The 23,078-nt window shown below is 38.1% G+C and overlaps 1 protein-coding gene and 1 long non-coding RNA gene across 2 annotated transcripts in view; both read left to right on the top strand.

Moving 5' to 3' along the window:
• LOC149647162 (uncharacterized) overlaps nt 1–23,078 on the top strand; it is a 319,264-nt gene that overhangs the window by 55,649 nt on the left and 240,537 nt on the right. The window lies entirely within an intron of this gene.
• LOC149647182 (uncharacterized) lies at nt 16,510–17,672 on the top strand. Its single transcript, XM_089849710.1, has 3 exons — nt 16,510–16,603; nt 16,664–16,728; nt 16,820–17,672. The coding sequence occupies exons 2-3, from the start codon at nt 16,725–16,727 to the stop codon at nt 17,152–17,154; spliced, it is 339 nt and encodes a 112-aa protein (XP_089705836.1). The 5' UTR covers nt 16,510–16,603; nt 16,664–16,724; the 3' UTR covers nt 17,155–17,672.

Raw genomic sequence — 23,078 nt, 5'->3', positions numbered from 1 at the left:
TAGCGTATGCCTCTTTAACAGCTTTTGGAATTTTATGGTATATAGGTTGGCCAATTCCCGATAATAGATAAGATATAGCGCAATTTCTTGAAGCCCTGCTATTGGGAGGTAAGACTTTTCTTGTAACCTTAGCCGAGTTCATCGTAACCTAATGATGATAATGAAATAGAAGCCAATATTTCTTTCTATGAACTGCGAACGTGGTCCGGTTTGATTTTCCAAGCGCATACGCGGTGACAAACAGACAGACACACATGCAGATACGTCCAGTGTTATACATCTCCGTGACGTCATCGTGACTCGGAGAGGTAAAAATATAATACCATGTGCACAGTACATATCAAAATTTGTTTCGGAAGTCGGACATTGTTGAAACGCTAATAATTACCCGCTATTTTAAAGGGTATGCGAATTTACAATTTCATATCATATTTTACCACGAAAGTGGTATTATGTTACACTTTCAAGTCTCTACTTTCAAAATATCAAGTTTTTTAATGTAATTGAACCAATGTTTCTATTTTTAAAATCCATTGGAAAATCACGAAAACTCAGTTTCGATGGCACCATCTCACGTGAAATAAATATATCTGTGACGTCGGACTACGGGAAACGTTTTAGCCTTTCTTTAAAAGAGGATTTCAAGTAATTTCATATGAAGCATTTTCAAATGCATATTGCCAATAACCAGAAATCGGAGAATTAAAAGCTTGATATTTTTGAAATCACAGAAATTAATTCTATCTTTTGATATATAAATTAGAGGTTTTTCAAACGAAAGTTTTCATACCCTTTAAGGATCATTTGTCGCTAATAACACGGCAATTGAAAATCCATTAAAAATGTATTAGAGCCCTATAATATTAATGGTATTTTAACGACGTTATATTAGAATATCCTTGAACTTTATTTTCTATTGTTAAGAAGAGTGTAATTGTCATTTTTAGTGATCAGGGCTTAGGATAGGATATTTGTCTAGTGATACCTCCTTTGACTGAAAACGTTAAAGGACATTGTCCACTGGAGTGTGCAAAAATAGTGCTGCATCTTCATAGCCAAGCTGTTAAAGCTTCGAAAAATTTATTGGCCAAAATGTCCAGTGACCCCCTTAGTTTTTTTAAAAAAAAGGGTGAGGCTATTCCCACACATAGTCCCTTACACATTTTGTGTGTGTGTGTGGCAATAGCACGGTGACTATTGCCACACATGTGTGTCAATAGTTACCGTGTTATGGCCACACACACACACAAAATGAGTAAGGGCGTGTGTCAATCCTAACAGTGCTATACTATTGGCACACAAAATACAAGCGCGGGGACTATTGACACACACAGTTGTACCATTGACTAGTTAATTAAATTTTTCCATTTAGATAAAAGTTCGCAGGTTCTACGATCCTGTATAATTATTTCAGATGTCTGGGATCACTATTTCAAGGCCGATTCGTAAATGTCCAATAAAATTGTTTGTTTTTTTTCGTCCCTGATCCAATTAACCTTGACAGGCGGGCCACCGTACTGATAGACCCATCACTATTGACACACACAAAATGTGACCATCTATCTTAATGTAAAAGTTTAATTAACTTGTCAAAGGGAACTGTGTGGGAATAATTGACTGGCTACTGCCACACATTGGTGGGAAAGGTCATTGGCTACTGCCACACTTTGTTGTGGTAATAGGTGATTGGCTATTGCCACACATTGTGTGGCAGCAGTGCAGAGGCTATTGCCACACATTGTGTGGCTGCAGTGCAGAGGCTATTTCCACACATTGTGTGGCAGCTGTGTGATATACATGATATATATGTTACTTTAGTGTACTTTAATATGGCCAGATGGCGTTGTAAGCCTAAGCAGTTGGGTCCCCGTGACTCGACACAACGCGCATTAACCAGTATTGTTTTGTTATGATCGACTAGGCGTCGAAGTCTAAATGTATGCCAATAAGGATTACAGTTTATGTTAACATTATAGGACAATGCATAATTATTTAACCAACTAAATAAGGTTAAGCAAGTTTGATATTCTAACTAAATAAATAAAGAATATTACACTGTGCAGAGGCTATTCCCACACAATCTGTGGCAGCAGAGCAGAGGCTATTCCCACACAATGTGTGGCAGCATTGCAGAGGCTATTCCCACACACTGTGTGTGACAATAGTCACTCCCTAAAAGGGATTATGGGACATTTTAAATTCTATTGGACAATTTCCGGCCTTGGATGAGATACTAGTTTTGAAATTTCTGAAATTTAAACCTGACTGACACCACAGAACGTAAAAATACATGGTGGTACTTGAGTTTAAGTGGAAATAAATTAGAATTAAACTAATCGTTTAATTTCGCAAATTTTATTTCTTTTATAAGCATAAGATTTAATTAAAAAAACCTCTCCTCGACTGCCACCAAGGTTTCCGTTCTGTAATTTCCTCCCCCAAAATCGTCTATGCTGGCTTAAAAAAACCATGACAAAAAATTGCTCTTTTTTGAAACTTAAAACATCAGTAGCGTAAGTCTTGGAAAATTACCACGTGACCCGTGTAAAAAAACCAAGGTTTATATAGCTGGAGAGAAAAACCGACGATAAAAAAGACATCCTGTACTAAAAATACCACCCAAGAAAAGAGGACGTATGAGAAGGAGAGTCAAAGATAGAAGGGGGAAGGTAACTATAACGGCACAGCCCGATATCGCTCTTACGCGCACCCACTTCGGCGCCGTGATACTGGCCGAAACGTAAACAAACGTTTGTGATTTTTTTCCCTCTTTGTTTCGCTTGTTGCGCATGTGCGCCACTCTGATCTCGAGCCACAGCCTGGAGCGTTAAGGAAAAAAGGAGACATTCCACATAGACCTAATGATGGATACTTAAAGACAATTATTCGCTTATGGTAGGAATAAATATCAACGCTCTAATTACGTAATTTTTCTAGGGTGGAAAAATCAACCATCTTGAAAAAACTAGTCTAAATTTATCAGATTGAATTTAACACTGACGCGAACGGTTTGTTAACACACACGCGTTATTGCCGGGATATAACTGTGTGAAGTATCATTTTAAGGAAGAATTGTGTCCACGGAATCCATATCAATCAAGTGAATATTTATAATTTGATTGAGGTGAGTTACAATTATTAAATTTATGAATTAACTTCTTGAAATTAATTTATGAAATTGGATTTGCTAGTAAATTGAAACTAATATGCTTTATTGAAATAGGCTTTAAAACATATCACTCAGGTTCTTTAAAGCTAGATAAGTCGTAACAAAATAAGTTTAAAGGAACTTGAATCTAGATTAGGAAAATAAAGCTTTTTTAGAAATTTATTGACACTAAAGCGATGTTTTGGTATTTGATGAGGCATTTTGATTAGGTTCGTTATAATTATTAGTGTGAAGATATACGGGAATCTCTTCCACGTTTCATAAAAATAGTAATAGACCATTTCAATGTAACTAAAGGCAAGAGAGTAAAACTTTGCCTTCCCCTCGCTTTTTGGCGCTTGCGCTGTAGTCTTTTTGTATCATGAGAGTGCGCAGAGACGGTAATGTATCAACCCACTTGTATGTCCCGATACTGAGGGTTGCCTACCCCCTTTTTAACGTCGAAAAGGTCTATTCTTTTCATGGATTTAACTCTTTGAAATTGCGCATAAAATTAAAGGAACCATATCTTATAATTTTCTCTTCATAAATTTTTACAAATTTTAATTTACAAATTTTTAAAATTTATAAATTTTTAAATGCTTTTAAAATATTTGATGCTTTGGGGATTAATTCTTTTTCTACGTCATTATGTGCGACAAAGAAGGATTTTGTTTTGATTGTTCATAGATAAAAACAAAAAGTATGCTTCATTGAAGCTTGTAATATGGGAAACGCCCCTTTACCTCTCAAAATAGTGTCGACCCCCTCTGCGGATGATTACATTAACGATTATAGCACAGAAAACATGCGTGAATAGGCTCCTAATTTTAGGGCTGTGCGAGCCTTGATTGTTTGGGTTCGAGCCGAGCCTCGAGCCTTGCTTTTTTCGGTTATCGAGCTTCGAGCCGAGCCTCGAGTTTCTTATCGAGGTTCGAGCCTTAAGCTGCATGTTCAAAATCTGTTTACGAGCTTTTATCGAGCCTAAAATTTCAATGGCGAGCCTTAACGACTTTCAATTTTAGCTCTTAATTTGGAATGATATTCCTTTACACTTTCAATTACTGGCCTTCGTAAAGAAAAAACCCTATTAATTCGTAAAGATAAACTTTTATTTGACTATAATTAAACTTGAATCCTATTATCACTAATCGAAATTACTTACGCGCACTGACAATCGCATTGATAATACAAACCAACCGTATTTTTCTATACATAAAAGTAAAACTAAAACTTCAAGAATGATTTTTCATTTTTTTCTTTGCCCAAAAGTAGAAGTAAAACTTACGACAATCAAATGTGGGCTTACAAAAAAAAGCACCAACCAGAATAATTTCCTATTTCGCGCTTCACTGCAGCGTCTCAACATTCAGTAGACTGTGTTAGATGGTAATTCTTAACCTTTAACCTAATCTAGAATCTCACAGAGCACTGATTGAACCTCGATAACCTTAAGCCTTGGTCTCGAGCTTTTATCTAGCTTTTTTCCGAGGCTCGAAAACTTGTCGAGCCTTTCAAAAGTTGCTTATAAAGACTCGAGCCGAGTACTCGAGCTTTCGAGTCCTTTCGAGTACTCGCACAGGCCTACCTAATTTACAGAGGTGGGCATTTCACGGAAAGGGGGGGATTTGTACAGAAAGCTTGGTGAAACCCTAGCTCTGCTCCTCAAGTAGCAGATGCTAGCTCTAGTGCCAAGAGTTAACGTTTGGATCGCCACTATAGAGTACTATTTTCTATAAACTTTGTGCTACGAAAACCTCTTCTCTGATTGGTTGGTTCGTGTAGAGGTTGAGACGAGGGCCGTTTGCTTCCTATTTTACATGGCGTCTACAACCTAAGGCTGGGAACTTTGAACGTAGTAACCCAGAAAAAAGTTACAGAAAATTACCACAGCATATTTTTTACTTTAATCTGGTTTTAATTCCCAAATTACTTTGTATTTTGTTTACTAAATTACGCTAGTTACTTAGCTCTTTTAGGGCCTGTCCATTTAAAATCAAAGTAAAAGCGAAGGGGAATGTGGGGTCGTAAACCCAGACCTTGGTGAATTCCGAAGAACGGCGTTCACTAGAAAGGGACTGAGAAACAGTTTTACTTTTACTTCAGGCTTTAGTAACACTTGAAATTGAATTAGATTCAATTGATTACATTAAAATGTTATTCTACAGTGTAATAGGCCAGCACAGATAGGCTAAAAAAGGGCTAGACCTAGAACATTTGAACATAAAGATGAAAATTGGTACATGTGTTGTTTTTGACCCAACAAAAAATATACTAAAAGTCCCCTGCTGTAGAGCGCGAGCTTTCGCCACAAACATCTTCAAGCAATGAAAAAATTTAAAATTCAATTATTCAAAGCCAATTCTATGGTTTTATATTTTTCCGAATTGCGGAAAAATTTCCGCATTTCATTTTTGCGGAAAATTAACAACCCAAGTTTTCATCTATGATCTTTTGATTTAACTTCTTAAATATCTTTTCGATGTTGTGTTTCACGTTTAGTCGTCTTCTCTTACGGCTTCTTCACCAAACGCATTTATTACGAACATACACCCCTTCAAGGATTTTTAGATTACTTTGGGGAATAATGCGTTTATTCCTTTTAGCGCAGAATTTGAGGCCAGCACCAAATATCAGTTCCAAAATGAAAACGGCAGTTGAGATGCTCAGACCCATAGCAATGAGTAGAATGTAAGGAATAACCCTATTTTGGGATTCTCTTTCTGCTAGTAGAAAATCGGTTTTCTTCTCGGTAATGCATTGGTCTTCCAGCATCCAAAAAGCCTTGTTGATCGTGTCCTCAATTATGCCGGTTTCGGAAAAGGACCGTATCCTGAAAAAGTAAAGTGCGCGTTAGTTTAGTAAATACATTATCCAGTGTTCCCATAGTGCTGTACACCACTGATTGGTGCGATGATGGATGATCAAACATTCAGGGAACATTTGATTCAAGGAACCCCCTAACCGGCACACCGAACTCGGGCCCCCTCCGCCACGACAAGGCCTTTTGCTCTGCTCCACCAAACAGTCTTTTATTGAATGAAATGAGCTATCCTATAGCATAAGTTCATAATATATGTTCCAAAGGTTTGTCACTGGTTACTGAGAGCTTGCCATGAAGTGATGTAGGTAAAACACCATAGGTCCTCGTAAAGCCATGCCTGGTGAGGCACTGTCAAAGGCTTACTACAGACTAAATAGGATGATGCACTGAAAAACCGAGTGTAGTCAATTCTCGCGTCGTTCCCGAACTAACTCTCAGTAAGCTTCTCTAGCATTACGAAATATAGGTAGTGTCATACTGTTGGAACATATGTCATACACTTATTACCATAGTTATGAAATTAATCAGCAACTATGACTGACTTCCGATAGTCAACATGGAGGGGGGATCTGTTCCACCCGGTATGTACAACTCAAGGCCCGTCAATCATTCAATCCTGCCATTAAAAATACATTTTATAACAAGCCAAGCTGGCTATTCTTGCAAAAGTTGAAATCGAAAAAAGGGCACAACATGGTTCCCATTAGAATAAGTTCATAAGATATGTTCCATAAGTATGACACTACCACCACTTCGTCATACTAGAGACTTACAGAGAGCTAGTTCGAGAACGACGCCAGAATTAACTACACTCGGTTGATTTTGCAGTTCATCTTCCCATTTACAAAGCCTTTGAAAGCCCCAAAACCAGGCGTGGCTTTACGAGAATCGATGACCTACTTCAATCACTTCATGACAAGCTTTCAGCAACCAGTGACAAACTTATGGAACATATCATATGACCGTATGCACTTCTTTCTGTTATGAGGCTTACATATGGTTTATGGTTTCCAACGCATTCTTGTCAATTCTGTTTTTGTTGGTCCAAATAGCATTTTTAGTCAGGTCTACTTCTAGGCTTCGATAGAAAATGGGCAAACTTCTTGAATGAGTTTGGCAGAATTTTCTTAAAGGTTCCAAATTGTCATGCCAGTTAAGGTGGACTACCAATCCATTCATAACTTCGAGCAACATGGGGCTGATAAAAGCATGACGATATAAAATTGCCTGTCCTTGTTCACGCTCAAAATCCTGTCGAGTACAAAAACTTTGAAAACCATTTTCTCACTCGCGTATCTTTTAATGTCACCATACACTTAGCAATTTAACGAGTGATCCCGCTTTTCCATCTGTGCTGATTAAAAGATTTTCGTAACGTAATATATCACTGATATTGTCGATGAAGTCGCATGTGCCTCCCATAAGATTTGCGAAGATTATGGAAGTTAAAATATTCTGTAGGACCACAAGTGAAAGCCACCAAACCTGTTGCAACGTGTTTATATGAAAGCCTCGATTATTTGAAGTAGTAGCTGTTGAGATTGGGAAACCAATTAGTGAAACTTATTACGTTGAAATTGTAGCTTAATTGTTAATTATATTAATAACATAAATATAAAATTTCATTTAATTAGCTCAAACTGAAAAACAGGAAGGCTGGACGTTATACAATTGGTCGGAGGTGCTTGTCTCAAATTATGCTTAAAATCTGAACCTAATTGCGAATTTTAAAATCATTCGGAGGTATTATCTGAATGTTTCACTGTGCAGACTGGTCTTATAATTAGTAGAAAATTCGATAAAAAATCTTTTATTTTCCACTTATACCCTATCTTTAAGATAACGAAGATAAACTTACATTGTCCTAAGACAGGGCAAAAGTAAATCCAAAAGTAATTTAGCTTCATTTTGTTTTTCTTGTTTATGACATTCTCCATCCAACAACTTAGCAGTGAAAGTACTGTGATTGATACGATGAGAGAACATGGGAACTGAAAATATAGTAATTTTGCAAGTGAAAACCAATGTTTTGCCCAATATGAACTATGGCTTCTACGAAACCAATACTGAGATTTTCACAATTGTCCCAGGGTTCGAATTAAAAAACCTTGCACATAAAAAAACGACTTAACAAAACCCATCACTAAGATATTCATTTTATTGTTCCAACTTCAAAAGTTATTTGATAATATTTATAATTTTTGATGAAACATTTTCAGACTTTTTTTTATTAATCAGTGACTTTTGAACGACAATTTCTACAATGCACGTAACAGATAAAGAGAAAAAACTCAAAACCCTAATATTAAAAACCCAGGAAATCCGAATAAAATCGGGTTTTTTCGAACCCTGATTGTCCCTCAATATGATCAGGCAATGAAAAAATGCCAAATGGATTTGACAAACGTTGAAAATTTAGGGAAGTTGAAATAAAGAATTTTACCCATAAAGGCATCTTGGAAATGCTGCTTAATGGTGAGCTTGTGGTAAAGTTTTTAAGCTGAGAGAATAGTACTATTCGGGAGTTGTATAATACAGATGTGTACTGGTCGTTATCGTGTTTGTCCTTTGTAAGCGCGTACGGATATAGATACAAATCATATCCCTGAAAAGATTCCGTTAGTAAATGTATTTGTGCAGCGTTAATAACTAAATTTAAAATTGTACCACAAGTTATTTATGATTCGAAAACCGCTTAAAAAATAAGTTAATAAAATATGATCCATAAGTTTGTCACTGGTTACTGAATGCTTGTCATGAATTGACGTAGGTGAAACGTCATAGATTCCATAAAAGCGACGCCTAGTGAGGTGCTGTCAAAGGCTTAGTCCAGACTATAGGACTAGATGGACTACAAAACTAACCGAGTGTAGTCAATTCGCGCTTGTCGTTCTCGAACCAGCTCGAGCTGTAAGTCTCAAGCATTACGAAGAATAGGTAAGTGTCATACTTATGGAACATATCTTATAAACTTATGATAAAAACTGTGCATCAAATACTTATTGATTTTTAAATTCATATCGAAGCCTCAAATATCCGAAATATGTAAGATATATAACCTCAGTTGAAGTACGCTTCTCTGAACAAGTTGGTAAAACCAAAATAATACCTCTCATAGTCGAGACGACTGTCTCTAAAGATTTTACCTTACCTAACCTAACATCTCCTGAGTACGATGAAGCTTAGAAACTATTGATTTTCGGTTCTTTAAGTCGTACTATAAGTGTGACAAAAATAGGCTTATAAAATATATTGTGTATTAATAAGGTTGAATAATATGAAGTATTGCTTCCACCTAAGGTATATACGGTACAGATTATGTGTATGTGGAATAGACAACTAGGCGGATAAGAAACGAATGAAGTAGTAGAACTACTCAAGTAGAAATTGTTTAGTGAAATACAATTTCTTAATTTATGTTAACTGTGAACGCGGTCCGAAAAATGCGAACACGTTTGCTCAGATTTGACAACTGCGAACGCTGTTCGCATAATGCAATTACGGACACAAACTAACAGAAACATCCACTGTAATACCACTCCATGAACATAAGTTCAGTCGGATTGGTAAATTATAATTAATTTATCTATGGCTTTTATGATACATACCTCTGCTCCAGGCTCAACAATATTCCATCTGTCAAATAAAATATATATTATGTGTTAATTAAAATATGCCGAATTGAATTTGTCAAATTACAAGTGCAGACGCTAAAATTTCTCATTCATCATTTAATTAGGCCTAGTGCTTCAAATTATAAAGGTTTTAACCGATTTTCGATCTGAACAATTCAGTTTATGGGTTTTTGATAATGCTACTGCCAATGATTATATTTTGAACAAGAACAGATAGCCTTGTAATGTTAATATAATTTCCTATTATTTAAAATATCGGTTTAGTTTAGTTGGCTAGGTCTTGCGAAAAATATATCTAATATAATAATTCTAATTATAAATATGACGAAAAAACGTTTTTGATATGACACCATTAGTTCAAACAGGGATAGATTTAATTTTAGCTGTAGGAATGGAGGACAGAGTAATGTGGGCGCTCGTCTAAGTCCTGGACCCCCGGGACGGGGGTGGGTATGAAAGAAGAAGCGGGTCATAGCGACAGAGGCAAAAAGGAATTACGTACTTTTCGCCGTCCCCGTCTGAGCCAATAAGAAAATTTAAAATTTTCGTTACGTGTTGGAGGGAGGGGCTCTATACTGGGCTATGAGTCGGACAGAAGTAAATACTAACCGTTCTCCATTCCTACTTCTCAAATTAAATCTATCCCTGGTTCAAACTTTAAACGCAGTTCAAAACCGAACCAACGTCGAAGTGCTAATTGGGCTTGATAGCAGTTAAATGAAGTTTTTTTCTTACTTCAATTTTTTGGCTATAGCTTCAAATAAATCTGCTATCGGACCGGCAAGGCCTTCAAAATCGGTGCCAACTTTCGACTTGGGATCGTGATACACCAGTGGCTTGTACTGAAAAAAATTTAAAACTTTTTCATTCCTCAAAGCAGGCGGAAGATATTCGGCAACTATTTGCTTAATCCCTAGAAGTGGGGACGGCCGGTTTCTCGTCTGAAAGCGAGCATGCACAGGCTTCAATTAAAGATACTTACCAATGTATTTTTATTAATAGAAATGTTCATATTAGGGAAATAATATCTTGAATTTGTTGTTATCTGAAGTTTTTGCCTTTTTTCTTAAAGGTAAACTTTTTGTTCTGTCACAGCAAGCACAACTTGTTTAAACCGGTTTGTGATTCTGTTTTGAATGTCGTGTGTAGTTTCTCGGTCAATACTGTAGCCAAAAAGCCAAACGTATTTTTATTTTTCAAAACGATATGTAAGAGCTATTTACTTACATCATAAGTTTATTAGATTTATTCCATAAGTATAACGCTACCTGTAATTCGTAACGCTAGAGACTTACAGCTCGAGCTAGTTCGAGGACGACAGAAGCGAGAATTGCATACTCCCCTCGGTTAATTTTGCAGTCCATCTTCCTATTTAGTCTGTACTAAGACTTTGGCAGGGCCTCACCAGGCGTCGCTTTACGAGAATCTATGACGTTTCACCTACATCAATTCATGACAAACTCTCAGTAGCCAATGATAAACTTACGTACTTAGTAACGGCACTATTCTGGGGTAAAAATGATATCTCAAATTACAAGCCCTAAGGAAGTTCCAACTGTTGGTTTTTATCTGTGGTGTCGAAAAATCAGAGTATCCCGAATTTTACAACAACTTCATGACAAGCTCTCAGTAACAAGTGATAAACTTACGGAACATATCTTATGAACTTATGCTTATATATATTCCGTGCAATTTGCACAAAATTTAAATAAATGCATAAGAGGGAAAAAGCCGTTGCCTCGGTACTGTTTATATGTCAAGTGCTTTGTCACTACATTCAAAACATAATTGTGGGAAATTGAGAACTGTCAAATCTTTGACAAAAACAAAATTATACCGCACGCTATATAAAAGGAACGATACGTGTCCAAAATATTGAAGTTCGTAATAACAGTTTCAACAAATGTTATGTTATAATGCAGAAAATGTTTTTGAAAAGGTACCCTCGCAAATTTTCCAGTATCCGAGAATTTAGAGGTCACCTAAATTTATCTAGTATAATTAAAAGTACATACTTAAGTCAAGAACAATTAGCCAATCAATCGAAGAAAAAACCACGCTGTAAGAGGGAAAGGCGCGGGGGTAAAACTCTGCCTGCCATCTCGCTTTTTAGCGCCTGCACTCTAGGTGTTTTGGATCTGAGAGTGCGCAAACACGGCATTGGAGCAACCCCCTTGTATCTCCCGATACTAAGGGTTGCCTATCCCCCTTTTCCCGTCGAAAAGGTGTATTGCGCTGTTTGTTTGTGTATTAGTCATTTACAGCTATTTTGACCTTTAAATAAGGAGAGACCCAAATATTTAGCACTCTCCCTATGCCAACGATATTGGACAAACCGCTATGAAAGAAATAATCTCTTATTCAACTATGCGTGTCCTTTCACAGACAACACAAGTGGCTGGTGGGAACCGAACAGTTTTCTGTTTGAAGCTATATTATTTCTTAGTGATTATTAAATCAATGAAGCAAAACATATTTTTTCGCAAACTATAGAAAAATACAGAACTCTTTATGGCCATTGAAAACATGCCATGGAGGTGTATATATAGCTACGTATTATCATAAGTTCATAAGATATGTTCCATAAGTTTGTCACTAGCTGGAGCTTGACGTAGGGAAACATCTCAGATTCTCGTAAAGCGACGCCTGGTGAGGCGCTGTCAAAAGCTAAGTAATGCAGACTAAAAAGGAAGATGAAAGCTCTGCAAAGTAAACAGAGTGTAGTCAATTCTCACTTGTCGTTCTCGAACTAGCTCGAGCTGTAAGTATAGGAAGTGTCATACTCATGGAACATATCTTACAGCTTATGGTATTATCATAAGTTTATAATGCCTCTAAGTAGAGAAATGGCTGCTACTCCTATGGCAATAGTGTTTGTCTGGCTCCCTTTAATGAAACCCTATACTCTCTCCGTATCATTTATCACCTCAACTTCAATACAAAATTGTACTGCCTAGCCTAGCGTTTCTTTTATCCCTTTTAAAATGTTTCAGGACTGAAACCGCCTCTATCTCACGAGAGAGAGAGATTTGAGGTTGCTTTAGTAAAATTCGTCCCCCCCCAAGCCTGCCTATACGAAACGTAAAAATCTCCTTTATTACATTGGACGATTTTTTATCATGTGACCCATTTAGTAATCGTCTCGACCGCTTGGTGGCTGCACCGCGACAGAAATTTCAAAATTTTGTCTCTTCGGATCTTAGCGCTATACAAATTCTGACGTCACAGTAGCCTGCGGAAGATGCCCAGTTGTAACCCGTATTTGTGTACTTAGAGGCATGATAAACTTATGGTATTATGGATTGCCTACTTCCAAAAGGCAAGCGAACGCATGATTGTAGTTACGAGAAACGGCTAGTCTTTCACTTATGGTAGGGCTTCCATCTACGGTTCATGTTATTGGTAATCGGTCGCCTTATATACCAACAATTTCCATAAAATTATGAAAAAGGCATACGCTAAAGCGGCTAGATGTCCGACGTGAATAATAGACGAGTTAGGAATAAAGTTTTTTTCCTGAAAATTAACAACCCTTATCGTATCTGTCCTTTATAATACCAGGGATCCATGTAATTTTAGAAGGAGGAACTTTACTTCAGTCCGACTCAAAGCCCAATATAGAATCCCTCCCTTCAACACGTAACGAAAATTTAAATTATCTTATTGGCTCACTTAAACTACGTTTTGATGACGTTGGTGTCGGGGCGGCGAAAAATACGTAATTCATTTTTACCTCTGTTGTTATAACCCGCATCTTCTTTCATACCCCCCCCCCCGTGGAAGGGTAGTCGTGGACTTTGATGCGTGCCCAGATTACTCTGATCTCCATTCCTGCTTCTAAATTACTTGGATCCCTGATAACACTAACGAATAGAGAAGTAAACAATATAATTACAAATAATCAATTAGTGATTGTTTTATTACTTATGATTTATAATTGTAATACAAGATCGAACTAACTTGATACCTCATACGTCATACAGAAACACACTAAATTTAAAATTCATTGGTAGTTCAGTTTTAGCTTGAGTGTTTAAGTTTTGGTTTATTAATACAACATTTTATTAAAAAATTCTATCGTATCGATTTTAAGGCAGCACTTGTATTATGCCTTAAATGAGCGGCTACCGTATCGTAATCAAGGGTGTGCGAGTATACTCGTTAAGTTCGAGTACTCGACTCGATACTCAATAACAACATATTTAAATACTCGAGAAAGTTTCAAATAGCTTTTTAACTCCTTAAATACTCGAGCATTGTTCGAATCCAAGGCTTATAACTTTAGTAAACGATGTGACCCTGAGCATTTATTTTGAAAATAACTTGATTAATGTTTAATTGTTCCTTAACAATCTTTTAAGCATGTTAAATATTAGGTAACTGAACAGCTTCGTTATTTTCTAGAAACTTACTCGATTAATACTCCATTAGTAAATATACTCTATAAATACTCAAAAAAACGAGAGTGCTCGATACTCGATATGAAATTATTCTTGATACTCAGACTCGGCTCGAAACCGAAAAACCGGGACTATCACACCACTGTTATTTACATTTGTATAGCAACAACTAAAGTTTAAATTCAATTTTAAACATTTTTTTTTAAATTTCAAAGTTAATCGAGCATCCAGAACGTATCAATAAAATCAGAAGTATATAATATTCTCTTCGGGAGAAGTGTACCACAAAGGGGGTTAAGTGTAACGTCACTCTTCCCAACATCGGAACATTTAGAGCAAGGTTACTAAACCGAATCACATACACGATAAATAGTTCCCGCATCATTACTCTATTAGCATTTAAACATTTGGCAAGACGCGCTTGTGCATTTTTGTCCCACGTCAAGACGAGGTTTGTGGGATGATTTCTGGCGATTTAGTGCCAAACAACTATAGAATTCACCTTACGGTGCGATGCCCATTTGTAGTTTGATGAGCGGGAAAGCAAACTAAAAGGGTGAGCCTGGGAAGAATGACGTTACATAACTAATGTATTAAGATAATACAGAGTGGCATCCTTCTTCCATTATCCCCTTCTGATAAAATCAATATGAAATTTTCAAGCGCTTGTTCAGAGGAAGTTTTGTCTTCCTATTCTTCAAATGGATCACTCCTCGGACTATAAGCTCCAAAACGAAAGCCAAGATAGCCACACATATCCCCATTGAATATATTAAAAAGAATGGCATAACCAGACTCTTAGAACTTCTCTCTCCCTCGTGGAAATCGGTTTTCTTCTCCGTAACACAACGGTCTTCCAACATCCCATATTCCTTTTCGATAGTCGCGTCGATAATGCCCGAAGCGTAAAAATACCGAATCCTAATCAACAGTTTTCAATATATCATTAAAATTAAATTGTAGAATGAAAGAGTAGTTTAACCAGAAGTAAGATGAGACTAGAAGTAAAGAGCTCTAGCATTGGTAGTAGATCCTGGCACTAGTGAACAAATTTGGGGATTTTATGCCGCTTCCATCGCGCCTACACTAGAGAGAAAAAATTTGGTCGAGTTCCAAAAATATCTCCTACCCCCTTTTCCTCAACCTAAAGCCGCGGAACACGGACGCGGGTGCTTGAATCTAGTTCGGCCGTCTACCGCCACGAGCGTCTCACGTTTTGGAGGGAAAATTCAGAAACCGCTACCAGAGGGCCAACCGTTCGTGTGTTATCAAGAATATTCACTTTCGCCAAGTGAAGAATTTGGTTACGTCGATACTTCTAGTTCCTTATCTTACTTCTGGTTTATCCAAGAGAAAATAGAAGAGAGAATAACACTTGGTTCAAAATCTAACCTTATCATCACTTTCTACCTCGTTAGGGGGTCTTCCAGTTTTTACCCCCCCTTATAACTTAGAGTAGCCAATTAGAACGCTAGAGGTTTGACAGTGTGTTTTTGAGTAGTAGCGCTGCACAAGGGACTCGGTCATCGTCTTCCGCCTCTGAGCCCGTAGTCTGCTTTGCGGGAGCATTTTCTCTCTCTGAAAGCTGAGAGGAGGCTATCCTGGGAGGGGGAGGTGGTCGCGACGCTAGAGCGGTAGAAATTTAACCCCTCAAACCAGGCAGAAGTATTATACTCTCTTCTATTTTCTCTTGGTTTAACATGTATGCGCACATTGTATTTATTGTTTCCAACATAGTTTGATTTATTTTTCTCATTGAAATTGCAAGGGCGTTACTTTGCAAATGAACTTCTTTTGGAGTTCGGTAGAAAATGGGCAAAACCTTTAAATGTTCTTCGCAATACTCTTTCATTTCTTTCAAAGAATCATGGAACGTCAAAAAAACCAGGTTTCCCTTCTCGACACGATGAAATGAAGACAAAGAATCTGGAGGTTGATCTCTTCGGGCGTTAATTTCTTCTTTAATTGGATCCGGCAGGTTCTAATCAAAATGTATATTTTAATCTTTGAAACATTGAAAATGAATTCACTTGAAATGAACTAGCTTTTTACTTCTCCGTGTGACGATGACGTCACGGAGAGGTTTTGACACCAATCTGAACGTATAGGTTTACAACAACCCCACCATGCACTATTTTTCCCATTATTCTACATAGACATTAATCTGTACTTATTGGCTTCTACTCCATTTTCATCGCGATTGGCTAGCCTTCAAATGGCGTTGCTTCCAAAAGGTTCAAGCAACTGCACTGTTCTTTTTGAGAAATATGCCCTAAATTTCATGAAAATTCGTACGCTAAAAGCCAAAAGTCAATAAATGTTTCCAATGATTTTGGAAAAAAGGTTTCTCGACTCGGAGAGATAATATTTTGGTTTCTCTATTTGTTTAATGCTACTTTGTGGTAAATAAAATTCACATTAATGTTAATTTAACTAGAGCGTAGTTAAATTTGTATTATACCCAAAGTTTGGCAGTGTTTTAAGATTTTTATGCTTGGACTTCCATCTATGAGCACGCTCCCTAGTTATTGAAGAGTTTACTTGCCATTAAGACTGAGTTTAGTCCTTGAGAGTTGCCTTCGATGCATATATTGAGGTTGTCGTACTCAAGAATGTCGCTTATTTTGTCAATAAACTTGCAAGTTCCACTGACTAGGTTTGCAAGAATGATCGAATTCAGAATGTTATGAAACACAATCATTGAAAGCCACCAAACCATGAGTAATGCACTTTTCGATGATTCTTTATTCTTGAATGAACTAGCTACAATATTAATTCGGTTAAAATCGACATGCCTTTGTTTTGGCGCCAGAGCGGGATCGTGCTGGAGCCGGAGCGGGATCGTGCTGGAGCCGGAGCGGGATCGTGCTGGAGCCGGAGCGGGATCGTGCTGGAGCCGGAGCGGGATCGTGCTGGAGCCGGAGCGGGATCGTGCTGGAGCCGGAGCGGGATCGTGCTGGAGCCGGAGCGGGATCGTGCTGGTGCCGGAGCGGGATCGTGCTGGTGCCGGAGCGGGATCGTGCTGGTGCCGGAGCGGGATCGTGCTGGTGCCGGAGCGGGATCGTGCTGGTGCCGGAGCGGGATCGTGCTGGTGCCGGAGCGGAATCGTGCTGGTGCCGGAGCGGGATTTTATTCTACCGCAGCTAGTACACAACGTGTAAAATTATTGTAAAAATTTCAAGCCAACTCCTTTACAAATGACCAAGTATCACTGATCACTTGCAAGTTTTTTGTGAGAGGCTTTGATTCAATGTGAAAGATCTTACATTGTTTGAGAATTGCTTCAAAATAACTCCAAAGGTATTCGAAACCGTGATTATTTTTCCTGTGACGAAGGCGTTCCATCCAGAAACTAAGCAATGATAGTATCAAGTACGACCAAAATATAGACCATGGCAACTGATAACAAAAATGTACAGAAAATTAATGATTGAATACCTTTTCAATATAATTTTTCTCTGAATAAAATAAAATTACCCAAGCTGGTATGTTGGAAATACTAGTTAAAGGCGAATTAGTTTTATAATTAGGACGCTTGGATAATAAAATAATTCTTGAATAATAAAGTTCAGCGGTGAATTTCCATGCGTCGTGTCTCGCCTTTGTAACAGCGAAGGGATACAGACATAAATCATATCTTTCCTAATTAAAAGTAAAATATGTCATTTGTGTAAATTATAAGTATGCACTAAACCCCGAAATGATAGTTCTAGTCATTCTTCTTCTCTCAGATATTTAGTGAAAAATACTGAATACTTGCATTTCCATAATTAGTTAGAGTCCAACTAAATAGCGTAAAAGTGTAATAATTTTAGAATAACGAGTTTATTCAAATGCATAGTCTTTAAAATTATCATAAGTTTATAAGTTATGTTCCATAAGTATGACACGACCTATATTTCGTAATGCTAGAAATTTACAGCTCGAGCTAGTTCGAGTATGACAAGCAAGAATTGACTGCACTCGGGTTAATTTTGCCGGTCCGTGACATTTAGGCGCCGCCATTTAGCCGCCAAGAAAATTAGGCGCCGTGACATGTAGGCTCCGTGACATTTAGGTGCCGCGACATTTAGGCGCCGTGACATTTAGGCGCCGCGACATTTAGGCGCCGCGACATTTAGGCGCCGTGACATTTAGGCGCCGTGACATTTAGGCGCCGTGACATTTAGGCGCCGTGACATTTAGGCTCCGTGACATTTAGGTGCCGCGACATTTAGGCGCCGCGACATTTAGGCGCCGTGACATTTAGGCGCCGTGACATTTAGGCACCGCGACATTTAGGCGCCGCGACATTTAGGCGCCGTGACATTTAGGCGTGGAGACATTTATATGCCGATAATATTTCCACTATTTCTTCTAAAAATCCGTAAGGACCTCTCAATTTGGCAAACCGTGTATTGTCCCTGTGCGTCACTGCATGGCTATGTTCGCAATCTCATATTAAAGGACACGAAACCATACCTGTTTTTAAAAAAACATATCCTAAAATAATAAAAAAAAACCCTAACCGAACCTAAGTTGGGAAGTCAATGAAGATAAACAACAATGTTTTGGAAAAGCATATTATTTTGGGAAATCAATGAAGATAAATAACAATATGGTTGAATTCTGATGTCAGTTGAATAAAAGAATATAAGCCTAAAAGTACTTGTCTTGTTCCTTTATTAAATATCTCAAATCTTTCACGAAAATTATACTGCAATGTCGCGGCGCCTAATTGTCTCGGCGCCTAATTGCCTCGGCGCCTAAAGGTCTCGGTGCCTAATTGTCACGGAGCCTAAATGTCTCGGTGCCTAATTGTCACGGAGCCTAAATGTCTCGGTGCCTAATTGTCACGGAGCCTAAATGTCTCGGTGCCTAATTGTCACGGAGCCTAAATGTCTCGCTGCCTAATTGTCACGGAGCCTAAATGTCTCGCTGCCTAATTGTCACGGAGCCTAAATGTCTCGCTGCCTAATTGTCACGGAGCCTAAATGTCTCGCTGCCTAATTGTCACGGAGCCTAAATGTCTCGGTGCCTAATTGTCACGGAGCCTAAATGTCTCGGTGCCTAATTGTCACGGAGCCTAAATGTCTCGGTGCCTAATTGTCACGGAGCCTAAATGTCTCGGTGCCTAATTGTCACGGAGCCTAAATGTCTCGGTGCCTAATTGTCTCGGTGCCTAAATGTCTCGGTGCCTGAATGTCTCGGTGCCTAAATGTCTCGGTGCCTAATTGTCACGGAGCCTAAATGTCTCGGTGCCTAATTGTGAGGGAGCCTAAATGTCTCGGTGCCTAATTGTCACGGAGCCTAAATGTCTCGGTGCCTAATTGTCACGGAGCCTAAATGTCTCGCTGCCTAATTGTCACGGAGCCTAAATGTCTCGCTGCCTAATTGTCACGGAGCCTAAATGTCTCGCTGCCTAATTGTCACGGAGCCTAAATGTCTCGCTGCCTAATTGTCACGGAGCCTAAATGTCTCGCTGCCTAATTGTCACGGAGCCTAAATGTCTCGGTGCCTAATTGTCTCGGTGCCTAATTGTCTCGGTGCCTAAATGTCTCGGTGCCTAATTGTCGCGGAGCCTAAATGTCTCGGTGCCTAATTGTCGTGGAGCCTAAATGTCTCGGTGCCTAATTGTCGCGGAGCCTAAATGTCTCGGTGCCTAATTGTCGCGGAGCCTAAATGTCTCGGTGCCTAATTGTCGCGGAGCCTAAATGTCTCGGTGCCTAATTGTCGCGGAGCTTAAGTGCCGGTGCCTAAGTCACCGGCGCCTAAGTGTTGGCGCCCAAACGTCCTGTTCCGTAATTTTGCAGTCCATCTTCCTGTTTAGTCTGTTCTAAACATTTATCAGCGCCTCACCAGGCCTCTCTTTACATTTAACCTACAAGCTCTCAGTGACCTGTGATAAACTTATGGTACATAATTATCTTATAATTACTGTTTTTTCTGTGGAAATTATGATTTAAAAATAATAAATTACTTTAGTCTCGATGCCATGGCCATAGCTAGGTCTATTATGGGACCTCTTGAGTTTTCGAAGTAAGTGCCTGGATTGGCACCAGTTTCCCAGTAGACCAGAGGCTTGTACTTTAAAGGCAAAATGTGTTAGATATAGGTCTAATGCTATTTGATTTTGTTTAAGTTATGGTTATATGAAATGGAAGAAGTCTATTCCAAAGTGATAACCGCAACACTCATATAGATACTCATAGAAACAAACATGGAATCGTCCAAATTCTTTTGTGGTCAGTGAAATATTATTGAAAGTCATGTTTACGAATAAAAGAAAGGCCAATGTACAATTAAAATTAGAAACAGGTATCAAGTCATATCTACAAGGGTCTACCGGCCCTGTAGAATATTGGGTCGAAAGATCCTGGTAATACCATGAGTTAATAATATGTTAGCTCCCTATAAGTTACTCAGGCTCCTTAGGCGTAATGTATCCAGCGATTTCTTCTCATTTCGCCCGCGCAGGAAAAAAATCCGAATGTTGCGCTCTCTCTTGTCGAAAAAAAAAATCCCGCTCGCACGACTCCTCGACCTCGAGTCGTCGGCTGCTTTTTCACCAAGGGAGTGTTTTAGTCGTGAATGTTTATGTTTTAAAAATTTAACATTAAATCATGGCGTTTGTGTCAGTACTGTGACAAAAAAATGCTGGAACTCAATGCAATTTGCCGATATTGATAAAGAATGCTAAAGATATGAGTAGTTATTGTGACTTGAAACCAGAAAATTAAACAACTGAGCTAAATCCAATCCACTGATCTCTAAATTGCTTTCTTAACCGAGGCTACTGAGCGAAATATTCTGCTGCTTAAATAGCTCCGATATCATTGGCTAGCTTCCACCACACGCGCTTCCGGGGAAAAACCGGAAAGAAGAGTAAATAAGATTGTCGTTCACGTTGCGGCCGCAGAGCGTCGCATATAGTTGGGACGCTGGCGGCGCGGGAGAAAACGCTGGAGTATAAAAATGAATTGCCTGAGCTAACATATTATTAACTCATGGTAATACACATTGCCACTCAACATTATGGTATCATCTACTTAAATATTCAGTATTTAATTTAATGCGAAATTAACTCTAGCTGTTTTCATTTTTAGCATCTAAAAATTGACTATGATAGAACTTCATCGAGGTTGTTAAAAAACTGCGCCTTCTTGGTGTTTACATCTGGAAATTGACTCAAAACGGAAAGTGACTAATTATGTTAAACCTCATGAAGGTTTTGGTGAGCATAATTATAAAATCCCCCTGCATTTTTATCGTTTTCCTACTATACTTACGTGCTGTTTTTCAATGCTTATATCCATATTTTTTCTTGTTTTCTTCTAATTAGTATGTTTTATTTTCTTCAGTTCAAATTTTCACCATTCGTTTCCGAGGTTGGCTACTCAGTGTTTTCATAATCCAAATCCGTACTTTACGAGTACTTCAAAGGTTTTCATATAAACGAGTTAATGGAAACTCAATTTAGGTCAAGTGTTTTTCCCGTGTTTTTACAAAGAATTCGCCTTCAACACATTTTCTATGAAACCTGTTACCAAATGCAAATAGAATTAACCGAAAGTGAGGTAAAGAGACCGTTGGGCTCCCATGCGACGCGTGATTCACCTTTCTTCTGACACAAACAATTAGCATTGCATGCTCAATATCCTACAAACGAAAATCTTTCATTGTTATCTATGCCACACTCTTTTGTTATTTTTATTTCATGTTTGTCTTTGCTATAACTCGGTCTTAATGTATCAGCGAGAACATTAGATACATATTTTCTTTTTTAGTGCTATAGTGCATTATTTTTTGTAAGAAATTTATAGCCCATATTGTTGTTGATACAATAAATGAGGTGCAGTTTAATGGATACGGTTTAATAAACTCTGAGAGGAAATGTTACTGTTATGTAGAAGTTTCTACAGAAGCCAATGTGGCGGAAGTTGCTAAATATCTATGCTCGTAGTCCCGGAATATTTAAACTTTTTAACAAAAATGCACTGTCGTTGAATACAACTTCATTGCGGAATCACACATAAACTTCATCTCATTACATGTCACTTATCAATAATATTTAAGATATGTTCCATAAGTTTGTCACTGGTTACAAATTGTAGCTTGTCATTAAGTGACGTAGGTGAAACGTCATACATTCTCGTATAACGAAACCTGGTGAGGCATTGTCAAAAGCTTAGTACAGACTAAATAGGAAGATGCATGACTGCTAAACTGAGTGTAGTCTGCAATTCTCGCTTGTTGTTCTCGAACTAGCTCGAGCTGTAAGTCTCTTGCATTGCAAAGTATAGGTAATATCATACTTATACAACATATCTTATATTCTTATATACCTGTTCTGCACACCCAAATGCGTACCTGGTTCGAAAAACCCAGAGATTTTTAGCCCGTAACTCCCCATAGATGAATTCATAAAACCCCACCCCTCGTGCATTCTAGAATATACGGTTGTACTTAATTCATTCAAGAAACGCTACTCATGATGCTAATCCAAATATGTATAGTCATAGTTCCATTTCTCAGTTCAAAACTGTCACTAAAACCATTATTAGCAAAAGACTGCCTAAGTTTCAAGTAATATTGTTCCCAATTCTCTGTTCCCAGGTCGCCGAAACAATGTCAATCGACCTACAAACTGCCCCGAAAACTGCAAGCGGTAAGATTTAATCGAGGGCAGAATTTTTTTAATTCTTGGCTATTCTTTAGACAGGGTTCGTACGGAACCTGGATAACCTGGAAAACTTGGAAAAGTCAGGGATATGGAAAATAGGGGAATAAGTCAGGGATTTAAACATTCTTCCTAAAAAGTCAGGGATATGTTAGGGTATATCAATCCATGCTTCGAGCAATGCTAAATATGAGCCAGGTGTGAAAAGTGGTCTCTGGTAAATGCCTTAAAATGGTCAGGGATATTGCGAAAATTTGGTCAGGGATAACCTGGAAAAGTCAGGGATTATGAATGAAAAAATTTCGTACGAACCCTGTTAGAAGTTTGGAATGCTTAAAAAAACTTTCATCACTTATTAATTTTAATATTTCACGCTGAAACCAAAACAATCCAACTTTGAACACTTCTTCTC

Source organism: Phalangium opilio, unplaced genomic scaffold (genome assembly GCF_054372755.1).
Source record: "Phalangium opilio isolate 3A_F unplaced genomic scaffold, DU_Popi_V2 ptg000089l_1, whole genome shotgun sequence".
Taxonomy (NCBI): Eukaryota; Metazoa; Arthropoda; class Arachnida; order Opiliones; family Phalangiidae; genus Phalangium; species Phalangium opilio.
This window is presented reverse-complemented; position numbering and strand designations above follow the sequence as displayed.